General features: G+C 42.0%; 1 protein-coding gene and 1 non-coding gene across 2 annotated transcripts; both read left to right on the forward strand.

Moving 5' to 3' along the window:
- The first annotated feature begins 878 nt into the window (after positions 1–878).
- On the forward strand, positions 879–5,449 carry LOC134062469 (potassium voltage-gated channel subfamily G member 3-like). Its single transcript, XM_062518483.1, has 2 exons — positions 879–1,504; positions 4,352–5,449. Exons 1-2 carry the CDS (start codon positions 879–881, stop codon positions 4,995–4,997), a joined length of 1,272 nt encoding a protein of 423 aa, XP_062374467.1. The 3' UTR covers positions 4,998–5,449.
- A 3,893-nt stretch (positions 5,450–9,342) lies between these two features.
- trnai-uau (transfer RNA isoleucine (anticodon UAU)) lies at positions 9,343–9,436 on the forward strand. Its single transcript has 2 exons — positions 9,343–9,380; positions 9,401–9,436. It is a non-coding gene; the product is annotated as a tRNA-Ile (tRNA).
- Positions 9,437–14,946: the final 5,510 nt, after the last annotated feature.

The following is a 14,946-nucleotide window of genomic DNA, read 5'->3' on the forward strand; positions in this document are numbered from 1 at the left end:
AGTTCAAAGTGAGTAACTGGTGTGTGTGCCGCATCCTTTTGTCACTGATATCGGTGAGTCATGCTTTTTTGATACCTTTTGCATTCTCACCCATGGACATAATGCCATTATGTCTCTGTGCATGATTTGCAGTTAGACTTTTTGCATTCTATTACATTTTTTGTTTAGTGAATGAGTAAATCACTTAATAAGATTTCATGGAACCAGATCATTGTTCCTGCATTAGAAAGTTCTGAAATGTTTCATTAAAAAGTTCTGTAAATGAGTGCATTAACATAACCAAAATGTCAGTAACCAAATGTCTTTGTTTATAAATGGACATTATCAACCCACTGACTCTATTCCAATTCAATTATTAGGAAGGTAATGCAATATTTCACATACCGGTAATAATATAATATAACTAACAAATAAACCACTTTAGTATAAGGAAATATGATAGTTGTAGTATATGTTGATGCACTCTTAATCCTTTTACACTTTTACACTCGTGTTTTACGCATGGGGATCCGCAGCATTGATCCATCACGCTCGGTGTGCATTGAAGCAAAATCGAACACTTTATGCAGAGGGGTGTTGCTCAGTGACATCATTAGTGGTTCTTGAGCGCACTAATCAGTCAGTTTCAGTAACGGGTTAGTTAACGCAGATTCAGGGCTACCCCCAACACCATGCGCACTACAACAAATCAACCCCGAGCAGAGGAGTGGATGTAACCGGGCGCTGTAACGTGTGTTGGCTCTGGGAAAACCATGTCTGTAGGAGATGATTTTAGAGATCACAAAAATGACACAGAAGAGGTATTTTAGAATGGATAGTGCGATGCATTTTCTCTGTCCTGATTTCGCACCCTTGGCGTTTCATGACAACACCCCATGATGAAGTTCGGAAAGAACATCTGTATTCTCAACGTCGGGGGGACCAAGTATGCATTCACAAGGGAAATCATAAAGGATTTCCCTCTCCGACGGGTAAGTAGACTGCACAATTGCGCATCCGAAAAAGAGGTTTTGGAGGTGTGTGATGATTATGACCACGAGCGGAATGAGTTCTTCTTCGATAGACATTCAGAGGCTTTCGTCTTCATCATGCTGTACGTGCGTTCGGGGAGGCTGAGATTTGCCCCGAAAATGTGCGAGCTCTCTTTCTACAACGAGATGATCTACTGGGGTCTGGAGAGTTCACATCTGGAGTTTTGTTGCCAGAAGCGACTCGACGACAGGATGTCCGATACACACACTTACTTTTTCGAGGAGGACGCAAAGGCAGACGAAGAGTCTGGAGACGAGCGCATGACCGCCACGAGCCCCAACGGCAACAGTGAATGGTATGTCAGATGGATAGCAAAACTTAGAAGGATTTTTGAAGAACCAACATCGTCGATTGCTGGTCAAATTTTGGCCGCTGTGTCCGTTATTTTTGTGATCGTATCCATGGTCATCCTTTGTGCAAGTACTCTGCCAGATTGGGAAACAGCCAAAAATAGAAACATAGAAGAACACAGGTAAGAAGTCAATATCTTCATGACTTAACCAAGCGTATCAATTAATGTGCGACAAAGTAGGCTAATGAATTAAGCCACCCATTTGATTGATTTTAAACATCAGAGGGTGGATTCAGTTAATGACACTATTCAATGCGAGTGGTTAGCCTACAGATATTGGACACTTCGAAGTGTGGGGTAGCCTAGTCTACTTCGAAATTGTGTTCCCCCCCCAGTTCATACTTGAATATTTACACTAAGAAGCCATGATGTGACAAGTTCGATGGAAGCTTTAAATGGAGACTACAGAATGCAGTGGGCCAACCACATCCTTATATCAATGCACTTGCTAGGTCTAGGCTACTACTAAAATCAAGACACCGTATCAGGAAGGATATATTAGCCTGGACATGGTCTGTGTGGGCCTATGAATTGTTTTCACCCATCTCCTGAATATTTTAAAGGAACACACTTGATAATATACAGAGTATTGTGCATGTCAGCCTCGCTTAGAAGTTAACAGCACATCTCTATCTATCTCAACTATCAAGCAAATGCATAATAGTAACCAATAATGTAGGCTAAGGATATATTGTTTTTCCTACGCAAAGCACACAATTATTGTAGGCTATATCTAGAGATTATAATCACTTGTGCTCACAATTGTGCACTCCTTGTAGGCAACTAAATCGTACACTCACTTTAGTAATAAGTAAACTGTGTGCACATTCTACAAACATGAAAATGAGAGCACAAGAGAGCCCGTGGAGGTGTCATTGCAAGATATTTTTTTTTGCTAAATTGTGGTCTCATTTTACTAGATTGTGTGCACAATTAAATACATTCTGTGTTTGTTTTCATAGTGCTCTGATTTGACTGTTGTAGTCTCATTTTATCAGTTTGTGTGCACAATTTGGTAAACCATGCACATATTTTACTATATCATGCGCACAATTGAGTAAATAGTGCACACGTTTTTACTAAATTGTGCGCTCATTTGACAAAAATTAGAATAAGAGCACAATAGTAAAATGAGCCCACAATTTAGTAAAGCGTACAATTTAGTAAAAATTGCGCATCATTTTCTCAGTTGAGAGCGTAGTTTACTGAAATTAGCTCATTATTTAGTTATGCATGCACACAACATAGTAAAATGCTTACCATGCATATAACAACACAAGTAAAACACAATAACTATCTAAGGAATATCTAAATGACCATTATATAGGCCTACCTGTCTGTCTTCATTGAAACCAATGCTAAAGTGCAGGTGACAGCTCGATCATGTCTCAATCAAAGACCATTAAATTCTTTTTTGGTGTTAATGCTCTTGCTGGCATTATGCTTTACTACCATCAGTGATTACTGTCATGCAACAAGGACCAGTTTACTTTGTTGACCCTTTATAAATGGTATCAGTGAAAACCACGTTCTATTTGCACTGGATGCAGGTGTTCAGTTTTATGCATTTTCTGAAGTCTACATCAGTTGATATGACCATATGGTATAGATATCATAGCTTATAGCCTTAAACTGTAGAAAGAGAATTGAGAATGTATTGTGGAGTATGTTTAATCATGATTGATCTACTATTATGCACCTTGTATGACAGTTTTGAAATTGAGTTTGAATTGTATTCAGCCCAATCAATCATAGTTTGGATACTCATTATATCAACAAATAGATGTTGTGCATGTCATCACAACATTTGTTTATTACAAATGAGTGCTGACTGATATTGTCATTAGGAACTATTTTGAATTTGTGTTAATGGTGGAGAACAGGCGTTTGCATGCTTACAAGATAAGTTATGACAGCTGTAAGACAGTTATTGCTTGAGGTAAGTAACTACTGACAGTGTGCACTCATGTATTAAGTGTATTAGGCTACTTTAAAGCTCTTAATTAATCAAATGTGTCTTCATTAAATCTAATGTCATTGTAATGACCAACAAAATGGACTATAGGCCTACTTAACATGCGTAGCCAAGGACAAACTAATGAACAAACATGGCAAACAATGTGGATGTATAGAACAATTATGTCTGTATGACCTCAATGTTTTTGTATATTTAGCAGAACAGAGACGTAAATTAAAGGTCATATCAGGTCTGGGATTGTCTAATGAGACTAATCTGTACTCTGGTATGACGGAAGTGCTCCATATGTGGACTTCATAGTCATAACCTCATGTGCTCTCATTTGCAAAATTAGTTTGTGCCTGCACCAAGTCTAACAGATTACAGCTATTTACATAGTGTGTGTGTGTGTGTGTGTGTGTGTGTGTGTGTGTGTATGTGTGTGTCAGGGAAAGTAAATCAACCTGCAAAAGAAATTAAAGCTCTCTGCAATTTCACATTAAAATGATGTCATGGACATGAATTGAACAAATGTGCCCCTTCACACAAACTTGTCTGCATTTTGCCATCCGCACACTGAGCCCTTCTGGTGTTCCATATGGGCAGATTTCTGATTGGAGTTTGATATCCCCATCCCTAAAAACAAGCACATTCTGGGCAGAACAACCAGAACAGAATGAACTGATTAAAGGAAAGGGCCTCCTCTCCTTCAGGCAAGTTGGAGAACCATGCAGTTGGCAGAAAATGTATTCCTTTGCAGTGCAGTTGGCAGAATTGAAGAGAAATGTGTGCATTCATTCATTGAACTGGGGGCCAATTTGGTGAAGCAGTCTTTTTTTATGAAAAAAAATGTCTCCATTTGATCAGCAATGCATACTATAATATAGTGATTCCCAATGTATTCTTTAATCATCTAATTTATGAATAAGGTATTTTAGGATTGTGTTCTTCTGGGGATTGAATGTGCCTGGGCACCGAGCACCTGTTTCCCTCCTCTCCTCTCCCCTTAGGACTATGGAGGCCGTGTGTATCGGCTGGTTCACCGCTGAGTGCGGCATGCGTTTCCTGCTCTCCCGCAACAAGTGCGCCTTCGTCCGCCAGCCGCTGAACTTCCTGGACCTGCTGGCCATCAGCCCGTACTACGTGCTGCTGGCGGCCACAGCGCTGCTGGGCGAGAGCCTGGAGATGCAGCGCGCGGGCACCATGCTGTGCATGCTGCGCATGACGCGCGTCTTCTGGCTGGTCAAGCTGGCGCGCCACTTCCACGGCCTGCAGACGCTGGGCCTGACGCTGCGCCACTGCCGCAGCGAGCTGGTCATGCTGCTGGTCTTCATGTGCGTGGCCATGGCCATCTTCAGCGCCCTGGCCCAGCTGCTGGAGCACGGCCTGAACGCGCGGCCCCACAACCACGACTACAACAGCATCCCCGCCGCCAGCTGGTGGGTGATCATCTCCATGACGACGGTGGGCTACGGGGACATGTACCCGGTCACAGTGCCGGGCCGCGTGCTGGGCGGCGTGTGCGTGGTGAGCGGCATCGTGCTGCTGTCGCTGCCCATCAGCTTCATCTACCACAGCTTCCTGCAGTGCTACCACCAGCAGCGCTTCCGCTCCGCACGCCACCCCAGGAGCCTCTCTGCTGAGGTCCTCAACTGACCTGTGGTCAGTCTGGTGGCCTCCCGCTGATCTTCGTCTCTTACACATCCTGACCCTCTGTTAGCCTTGCACGGTCTAGAACCATAAAAAACAGACCTTTTCTTAATGTTGAACATTGTGTCTTCACCATTTATAATGTTCAAAGCTACTCTTGGGCCCTCAACATTTATTGGCACCCCTGGAAAAAATGAGTAAAAAGAGGTATAAAAACTGTCCTGTGGGCGTTTTACCCTAGTTTCACATAAAAATGCAATATCAAAATGATGTCCTCTTTATGAGGAATTTCTTTCTTGCTTTCTTCAAGGTTGGATTTTTCATCGTTGTGTTCATTGTGAAGATAAAACGCCAGCGCCAATGATTTGTTGTGTTTTTATATATATGTATTTTTTACTCATCTTTACCTGGGGTGCCAATACATGTGGAGGGCTGTTCTAATGATAGGAAGGTGTAGTTTATTACAAAATTCTTAATCTAAATGTATTATCAGACATTAGTGACACACAAGTCAATTGAATGCTTTGCAGATAATACAAATAGAGATTTTCCTTTTGGACTTCCTAATTGTTTGATTCTATTGTTTTCACAAGAAGAAGACAAGAACAGAAGAGCTCAAACAAGCACACACTTCTCTGGTTCAGCTGAACGTGGGGGATCCATCAGAGTATCTGCTGCAGATGGCCAGGGTGCCCTTGTAGAACTGTGCTAAGCCGCTTGGCTTAAGTCAGCCCACCAGAGCCCTCTCCATGTTCTCTAGCCCGGTTCCCATGGTGAGGCCTCTTCAACTTGGTAGATCAGTAGCTCAGAGCAGTCTGGCGCAGACTATGGTCTTCCAGTGTGAGGGAGGGAGAGAGCTGAGAGCGAGGGAGTCTGGCAGAAAGTCTTCTCCTACATCTCGCCATGTTCCCTTGGCGACAGCCATCACTACTGGGTAGGAAGAAGTGTTAAGTAAGCTTCACATGGCATGGAGTTTTGTCCTTTTTCTTTGGCAAAAGTCATGGTCTACAGAAATATGGGAAACTGATAGTTGGTATTTTGGGAAGCAGGACATGACAGGAAAAAATGATTTGTCTTTCTTATTTTCCTCAATGTATTATGCATAATGTTTGCCTCTCGTAGCATATATCCAGCTATGAGTCAATGCTTTACATTAATAATTGACTCTTTCTAGCAGCATTTTGTACTCCATGTGAAGTAAATAAACATAATGCACAAATGGAATGTTGTCCAATGTCAGCCTAATGTCTTGAATGGTGTGAATCAGTTTGATTTACACTTCACCCACACGCTGGTGGGAGCACCACCACTCCACCACAGTGTTCCCCTCACACTACACGCTCAACTCCACAGTGAGACATTTCAGTTTGATTTAGGCTAGAGGGACGTGATGTGTTTTTAATCTTGTGTCTGTCTTAAGCTAGGGAGCTATCATTTTTGCAAGGGAATTCCATTCATTGAACATGAATGAGAAAGGATAATGCATTAGAATTATTGCTGGTGGCTCGCTGGCTTAAATATTGTTTCCATGTTAATGCTTTGTAACTTCTAAGGCTGTATATGTGTGTGTTTGTTAACAATGCATAAAATGTTGTTAGTTTTATGTGTGACAACATGTGTACAAATCCAGAGAATATTTATGTCTCACTGTATAATTTCCTATCTGTCATTTTCATCCACTGTGTTGTTTTTGTGTGTGTAAAAAAATATTTGCCTAACAGCACCTGCTACACCTAGATACAGAAATATGATCAATAAAAATAGTGACGACTGAGGAATGTACAGGTTCATCCATCTATAACAATGCATTTCCTGAGGCATTTGTGCAGGCCTCTTTGACTGATGTATCTCACCCTGGTTATTTCTATACATGAACCAAAAGAAAAAGGGAGCTTTGCTTCATCACTGTTGTATGCCCAAACCACAGACGAGTGGAAATGGTTGTTGTGAACAAGAGTAACAGTAGGGGCAGACTTTTTCATAAGCTGTTTTGCAGTGTTCTGAAGTGTTTTCTTTGTGCTTTTAAATAGGAACAAAGAAAACACTTTTCAAAAGCAATTTTGAACAGAAGTTCACCAGGAGATTTACAGGCGTGTAAATCATGTCACATACAGGAGAGAATATTGCTTTCTCTAGCGTGGTGTGGACCCCTAGATCGATAAAGCAGTGGTTCTCATGGGTGAGTGATTGGCTTTGTGCAGCTGAACAGCTCCTGGTGTCCTTCATCTCATCAATGAACACTGGCATTGATCTAAAATGGAACGGGTTTTCTCTCCTCAAAAGAGTCAGGTTGAGGTGACAGTGAAAAGTCCCTGCTTTGAAAAACTCATAACCACAAAACCAGTCAATACATATCAAGATCACTCAGCCCATAAACCTTGGTTAAATCCACAGTGCAATTTTGTAAATGTAACTGCATAATGAAAAAAAACTAATAAAACTCAGATGGTCTCAGAATACCTGAAAAAAATCTAAAGCATACTGAGAATTTCAGTAGGTGCTTCAACTTGGACATGGAGACATGGAGAATTGCCCCCTCACCTGCAAAAATTGACACTATATCAGGAATGGCAAACTATCAAGTGACTAGGCATAAATAGAGAATGCTTGTTGGACTAATTACTGTTCGTACCACGTTTATAATAAGTCAAATGTAATCATTTCTACAAAGTTACAGCAGAATCATTTATAAAAATGATCAGTACCGCTGAGTGTATTTCTTTCACAAACCAGCAATGATAACTTATAGGCTGTGTGGAATCAGTGAGTGCCATCTCAGAATTTCCACACATAATGAATGCATGCAACTATCATAGAATTACATACACATAATTACATAAATTCTGCTACTCTATCAGCCTTCTGCATAGATTAATGCATCTGGCTCTGATGATACAGCTGGCATGCTTAATTCAAGCAAAGCAGTGAGGTTAAGTGTTAAGTCCAATCGATTGTGGATCTCCTAATTCACCTCACTCTCTTCCAATCACAGCACCACATTGATCTTGGAAGATGCAATTAATGAAACACTCAGTCGGTGAAAACACATAGGGCCCTATTTCATACCTGGCACAAAGCAACAACTGCAAGACTAAATATCTTTCACAATGATTATTTTCCCATCCAGTGCCCAAATCGTTTTTGCACTGCTAGGATCCCTCCATGATCCTGGTCTTTCTGCATGTCCATCACCATCTAGTATATACTGGGTCTCAACATTTTGGATTGAACCTCATCTTTCTTGAGGAACAGGCAGAAGTCACAGAGAGTCCAATCAATGCCGATGCAATGCCAATGCGCCACACTTCAGGTCATCGGCTGAGCTACATTAATGTTCTGAGGCAGCTGAGGGAGAATTGGGCACACACAAATTAAACTGTGGTGCTCTGGCATTGGTCCATCTTAACGCGCACTCTCAAATTGTGTGGAAAACATGCAAATTATTGCAAACTGTTGCTTCACACCACTAGCCTACAACTGGCTGTATTTGGGTTCCTGTGGTGTCTGATAAGGCTGAATGGTCACTATTTTAACACAATGGGAGATATCCAGCACACTCTGCAGATAGTGGTGCACCTAATGTATGAAAGTGACTTTGAAGGGGAAGGTGGCCAAACTTAAATCATTTATTGATTACAGTCCCTTAGAAGCAATCATCTGCTTGGTACATTTGTCCTCCAGCTAGTATAGTGGATTGCACTTAATGCACTTATAGCCCTTATAGATTGTTAAAATTGGGCCCAGCGAGTTGATCACTTGCTGTGGCATGATAGTTGCTGGGCACAGCAGTGCCATACGCAGACTGGAATAAGTCAGGGCTTTATGCACTCAAAGCTGCTTCTCATGTAGTCATTGCTGCCGTGCCAACCATTTTCTCCTTTTACTGGACCCATTCAGCTGGGGAAATTCAATTCATATTTGCAAGAATTAGCTATATGAAATAGCCCAACAGTTTTCTGCATTAAGGACCTGTGCAAAAAAAACAGCCCATGCTTTGACGCGGAGCCCCGACAGGTGGCGACATGCAATGTTAGGGTTGATGAAAATGCAACAACTGTGTAGAACTGTGTAGATTAGAAGAACTACCTTTAATTTGTCGCGCTCATGTCCTCAACAAATATAGGCCTACGTTACCTCTACTGTATCCAATTCACTGACACTGTCCAGCTACTCGGCTTAGGCCTAGGCTACTCGTAAGCAACACTCAATAGGCTGTACTGGCGTCATCAAATGCGTAAGACAAGAAACATAAACATAATATTTTTAAGTTACATTAATATGTGACACCATCTACTGAAACGTCTTTTTGATTGAATTCTGATGAAATGACTTTTTATCCAATAGGAAACAAGCTCCAGTGGCGCAATCGGTTAGCGCGCGGTACTTATATGACAGTACGTAGCAGAGCAATGCCGAGGTTGTGAGTTCGAGCCTCACCTGGAGCAGAGTTTTTCATCGATATCACCTCCAAGTCATCTCCAGAAAAATCTCGTGACAACTGTGATATGTTCCACATCGCTCATTCAGTCACTAGACTTGAATTAAAAGGCAATTTGTCTCTGGTGTCTGATTAAGTCTATATGTGAACAGTCTATAATTGTGTACAAGGTGCTTCTGACATCAGTGATGTCCTGCAAATCTGCTGGTTTCTCTTCATATGAATTTAAAGTCATAGCCTACCCAAAAAGTGTGCTCTGACCACAAGCTAGCAGCCGAGCCTATAGCCTAACTATGTTGTTCTTTTAATATATATATATATATGTTTCATTTAGTAATAGCTCATTAGATTAACATTTAAGTGTTAAGTGTCCCTTCTTTTTGCTTTCCAGTCTACCTTTCTGTGTGTGCAGACTTCAAACAGGGATATTTAGGATTTAGGTAGGCCTATATTTTGATGGCATTTACAAAGCAACAACGACAATGATTCCTAGCAGTATTGTCCATTTTTTGCGTGTGCGGCGTGCCTCATTCAGTCGCACAAATCAGTGATATCCATTGAGTTGTTCGTCATTTTACAGTAGCCTAATGTTACCCATCAATGCGATTTAGATAGACCTGGGTACAGATAACGAAGTGGTGAATATCAAAACACATCTAAAACGTTACTAAAACATCCCTTAAAGTGATCAAGACTGTATTACATTACTGAATCATTCAGCAAGTATAGGGATACTATAGGGATCTCTCTTACTTTGTCGGATTAGACACCTAAAACATTACACTGCTTTGCCAGCAGGAGTCAGTGTAAGCTCAGGGGAAGCTTGGGACAGGGGAACGCTGTACATCTAGAAAGAAAGTCCGCTGGAAAAGACCTTTATATAGGCTATGGCAAAAATGCACATAATAGATAGACCTGTGCTAAAACTAAAAACTCTAGTACTAATAATACAAAAATAAACTTATTTGTTCAAGTGAAAGTAATATGGGGTAATAAGTATAAAGGTCCAAGCCTTTTTTGAAGTTTTTTTTTTTTGTCAGCTGTTTCTAGGCAAAGGTCGCTGCAATACTAGCCTAACCTCATGTCAGTCACATAGGTGCACGACCACATTCTGATAAAGCTTTGAGCCAAATCTTAATTTAAGTGCAACCCTAGCACTGTTTTTACAGTGGTACATAATCATTCTCAGTATTAGACAAACTGGTAGCTGGTCCCTTTAAGATTGTCTAGGCTATCTGTCACGCATTTTACAATAATTCCCTCTAATGCATTAAAAGCCTAATCTATTTTGAGATTTCTGTTAAAATGTAGAGGAGTGAAAGTAAAAAGTTGTCAGAAAAGGAATTAAGTACTAAACACACATACACACATATACCTGAAATCTTGAGCCACACAAATTATATGTTACAGCATTGCATTTGGGGTAACTCTTTACTCTTTACAGAAGGTTGCACATGTTTGCAATGTTCCTTGATTATTATGCCAGAATGAGAGAGTATAGTCAAATGATAGTGTAGTAGTCAAATCAGCCAACATTTCACTCTAATAGGTTACCAAAATGAAATACAAAAAGTAGAATTTTGAACCTGACTTTATTCAATATTAAGATGTCTGTGCTGTACTCTGTAAATGTATAATGATTGCATATTTATTTTAGACAATGGCTAATGTACATGTTCATACATTACATTTTTCGCAAACATCCAATACAAAAAAAGATTTTCATAATGTGAATAGTCAGCTCTGGAAGTTTTGAGGGGATATCTATTGTTGAATAGGCTATTCACCAATATGTCCCTGCCCTGCATAAGTGTATAATTGACCTTAACAGGGTGATAACACACAAAAAGCTCCAGTGCAATGCTATCACTTGTGTGGGTAGGTATGACGAAAATCACCACAAGACTTCCCCTCAGATGGTACTGACCACCCCCTCCTGGACTATTATAAATCATATCTTCCCACCTCAGAATATCTGTTTATCAATGCAGATGAGTAATACTGCACGTGCAACATGACATACGTGTATTTGTTCATTTATGGCAGCGTAAAACAGCCTATCAAGGGGGAAAAATGTCGGGGCTGTGCAGGTTTTTCTCTGCTGTGACATTTCCTCTTGCAATAAAGCACTCTTGCAATTTTGACCTCATACAGCATTTTGCATGTGGTATTGTTTCACGTGCGAAAGATTAGATTGCATGGAACCAGGCTATTCGAGTATGATCTCACTGGGCCTGCAGATCTGTGTTGGTTCAAGGTGCATAAGTACTCCCTAAGCACCGATACACCGATAAAATAATGTATCGGTACCGATAAAAAATAGAAATAGCAGATATGTTCTATCAGTGTTTCAAAGAAGTGAAATTACAATAAATCCCAGATGACTTAGTGTAAATGCCAGCAAACAATTTAGGCAGATTTCAATGGCCAGAGAAGAAAAACTTTCAGAGAGCCTTAAGAGGGCCTCATTCCACTTCAGTCGGTCAGCAAACAGAACAGAAAGAACATGAAACTTTGATGTTTTTCCCCATTAGGCCTTCCGTTGACTGGTTTAATGCACAAGGCGCGAGCAAACATAGCCGAGGCGAGCAAAAATGGTCACGGACACTGGAAGTGAAAAGCTGTCTCACGGTTGATTGGCCCTCGCCGTTTTCTCACTCACGCAAGCTGGCAGGGCGAACTCTGACCCCCGCCTGCGTCTAAACTGCAGTGACACAGCGACACGGCCGAGCCGAATAGACCTGACTGGTGGAGGAGCAGAGACCGAGTGCCGGTCCGAGCTTGACCACAATCGCATTAGAGGCGAGCCACCAGTAAATAATTCAAGCCCAGCAGTCGGAACAATGCAAACATGTTATCATTACAGCGTGTGTTAAATATTCATAACAGCAAGCGGAAAGCAGGGAGTGGGGACGCGATGAGTGGGGATGTGAGAGCGCTGAGGCTCGCTTCGTTACTTTAGTCACCTGTGCGGGCGTCGTATCCGTTTATAAACACTTGAACACACGCTGAACAAATAGGCTACACAGAAACCTGTGACCTAACATTGCATGGGTTCTGTTTTCGTGTAGCCTACTCGTTGCTTTTGTGTTTTTACACTGAACAATTCTAGTGTTCAAAAATCTCCAATGTGATCTAAAGATTGCATCACTAGGCCTATCAGTCAGGGGATTCATCTTCTCAGACATGTAAATGCCTGTGCAAATCTGAATGACATTTATGTCGGCCCCTTGCACTTCTTAACTCCTGAATTATTTATTTATTTATTTTATTTTAATTCAGTGCCTTATCCGAATAATCTACTGTTGAACTGAACTGAGCAGCTGCTTCTTATCCCTCAGCCCTCCATATAGGCTGCCACAGCAGCCGCAATTAATACGCACTAATTCCCAGAAATCCCAAGAAAATCCTGCAGCTGGGCCACTTGACTGCGCTGCTCCTCTGCCCCCTGTCCACCTAAAATGTGTGTGTTCCGCCGATGTGCGGTGAGTCTGACCACAGAGTGAAACTAACGGCCGTAACCCATGTTCAGTTCGCACAAACTCATGTACACACCCACACGTGTGCATGCAGACACACACACTATTGTTTCCCTGTCACTAAGAATAGGTTTGGGTTGGTTGTCCAATGTCCAGCCGAATGTCACAAAAATGTTGCAGATACAATGTACACTCTTTGTGCACTGAGTTTTAGGGCTCCTCTCTCCGATCTCTGCATACTCACACACTACTCTTACTCTCCCTCTCTGCCTTGTGGGGAGTGGACACACACTTCATTCCTCTGTCAGGGCTGTGTGTCCACCATGATCTGATCATCATAGAGGCATATACGATAGCCCTTCCCTGACCTCTGATTTGATGTCATTTCTGTGTGCTATAGGCTACTGCCGTGAGAGGATGTCATGGGGAGAAGATAACATTGTAAAATCCCATCTTCAGCTGTGAATTATTCTTTTGCAGCCTGTTCTGATCACAAAGCTCCTCATGCCATGTTCAGCCCTGACCTCTCCCCTCACCTTTATCTCCTTCATCATCCCAAGCATATCTACTGTCCCAACTTACAGTACAACCTGCATTACATATATGCATGGGATACTAAACCATTTTAGCGTGTGCATGCGAGTGTGTGTGTGTGTGAGTGTGTGTGTGTGGGTTAAGAGTATGAGAAGATGGAACAGGCAGTAATTATGTGACCTACATGTCCCCTCCCTGATCTGTCGGAAGTGAAAGAGAGAGAGCAGCTTTGTGTGTGTCGCTCCCTCTGAACAACCCAATCCCAGGCGCCGAGCTCTCTGCGGGCTTAGCACTGTAAACAACGGGGATCATCCGGCAGATTTAAGAATGTGGACCACTTGCACTTGGAATGGGCGCTGAAAGAAGATTAGACATGACAAATTTTAATTTGTCTCTGAAGCTACCCCATAAGACGATCAAGCTGCTACTGGCCTTTTTGTGTTTTTTTTTGACGGCGCAGGGACTTGATATTCTAATGAGAAACAGAGGATCTCTTTTTCTGAGCAATCAGGAGGATAAGAGTGGCAGGACAGGATAACGGGGAATCACGGCACTTTCCAGATGAGGGCGGTGAGAAGGGAGGAGGCCCAGGGCAGCGCAGTGATTGAGCACTCACATAAGACCATGAGATCAGTGAAGATTGATCACATTTTATTCATACTAATCCCCTCCGAAAAATAGCCACACACAGTTGCACCCTTCTTTCACTTGCAAACACACACATGTATACAAGCACGTACACACACACACACACACACGCACACGCACACGCACACGCACACGCACACGCACACGCACACACACACACATATATATACAAACACGCACACACATACACACTAACACATTTACAGACAGGCACACACACACACACACACACACACATTTAAAAGCTATGACGCGAGCACAGGCATGCTTCCCTGCCCAGAGCTTTGAGTGACATCCAATTCTGAGCATCAACATGTTCGTCCAAGTTCCTCTGAGCCCCGAGAATGAGGTCTCAGTTAACGTCACACCGTCCAGAGAGGGCCATGATAGCGTCTCTTGTAATCTAGAGACGCTGATCCATGCAGCTTGCATTATTCCAGCCTGTCGGCATGTATTTAAAAGTGGAAAATCACCCTGGGAGCTTCCCCCAGAGACACTGTTCCCTGTCTCAAAAAACATTCTTTTATCCTCAGTGTGATAGAGCTGACATCTGATGAGTTCTTTATTAATAAGACTGGACTTAATCGGATGTCAGCAACAGCAATAACAAAAATGACAGCGACAATAATAATAATATTTTATTGAGGATGAAGGAGAGGAGAGTAATCGTAATCCTAAATCCTTCTACTAGTCAGATACTAAACCCTTACACACACACACACACACTGGATGAATGCACACACATGCCAGCTCACACACATATGCAAAGCCTAAATTATGCTATATGGTATACATCTTCATCACTACGGGCTGCTTTCTGGGCATGATGGGATGTTGCAAGCCACTCAGTTTTACT

Source organism: Sardina pilchardus, chromosome 17 (assembly GCF_963854185.1).
Source record: "Sardina pilchardus chromosome 17, fSarPil1.1, whole genome shotgun sequence".
Lineage (NCBI taxonomy): Eukaryota > Metazoa > Chordata > Actinopteri > Clupeiformes > Clupeidae > Sardina > Sardina pilchardus.

Bases quoted from the DNA above. Each gene is read 5' to 3' on its own strand.
- LOC134062469 (XM_062518483.1), top strand. From the start codon at position 879: ATGAAGTTCGGAAAGAACATCTGTATTCTCAACGTCGGGGGGACCAAG. The intron at 1,505-4,351 runs GTAAGAAGTCAA...CTCTCCCCTTAG, and splicing joins AGAAACATAGAAGAACACAG to GACTATGGAGGCCGTGTGTA.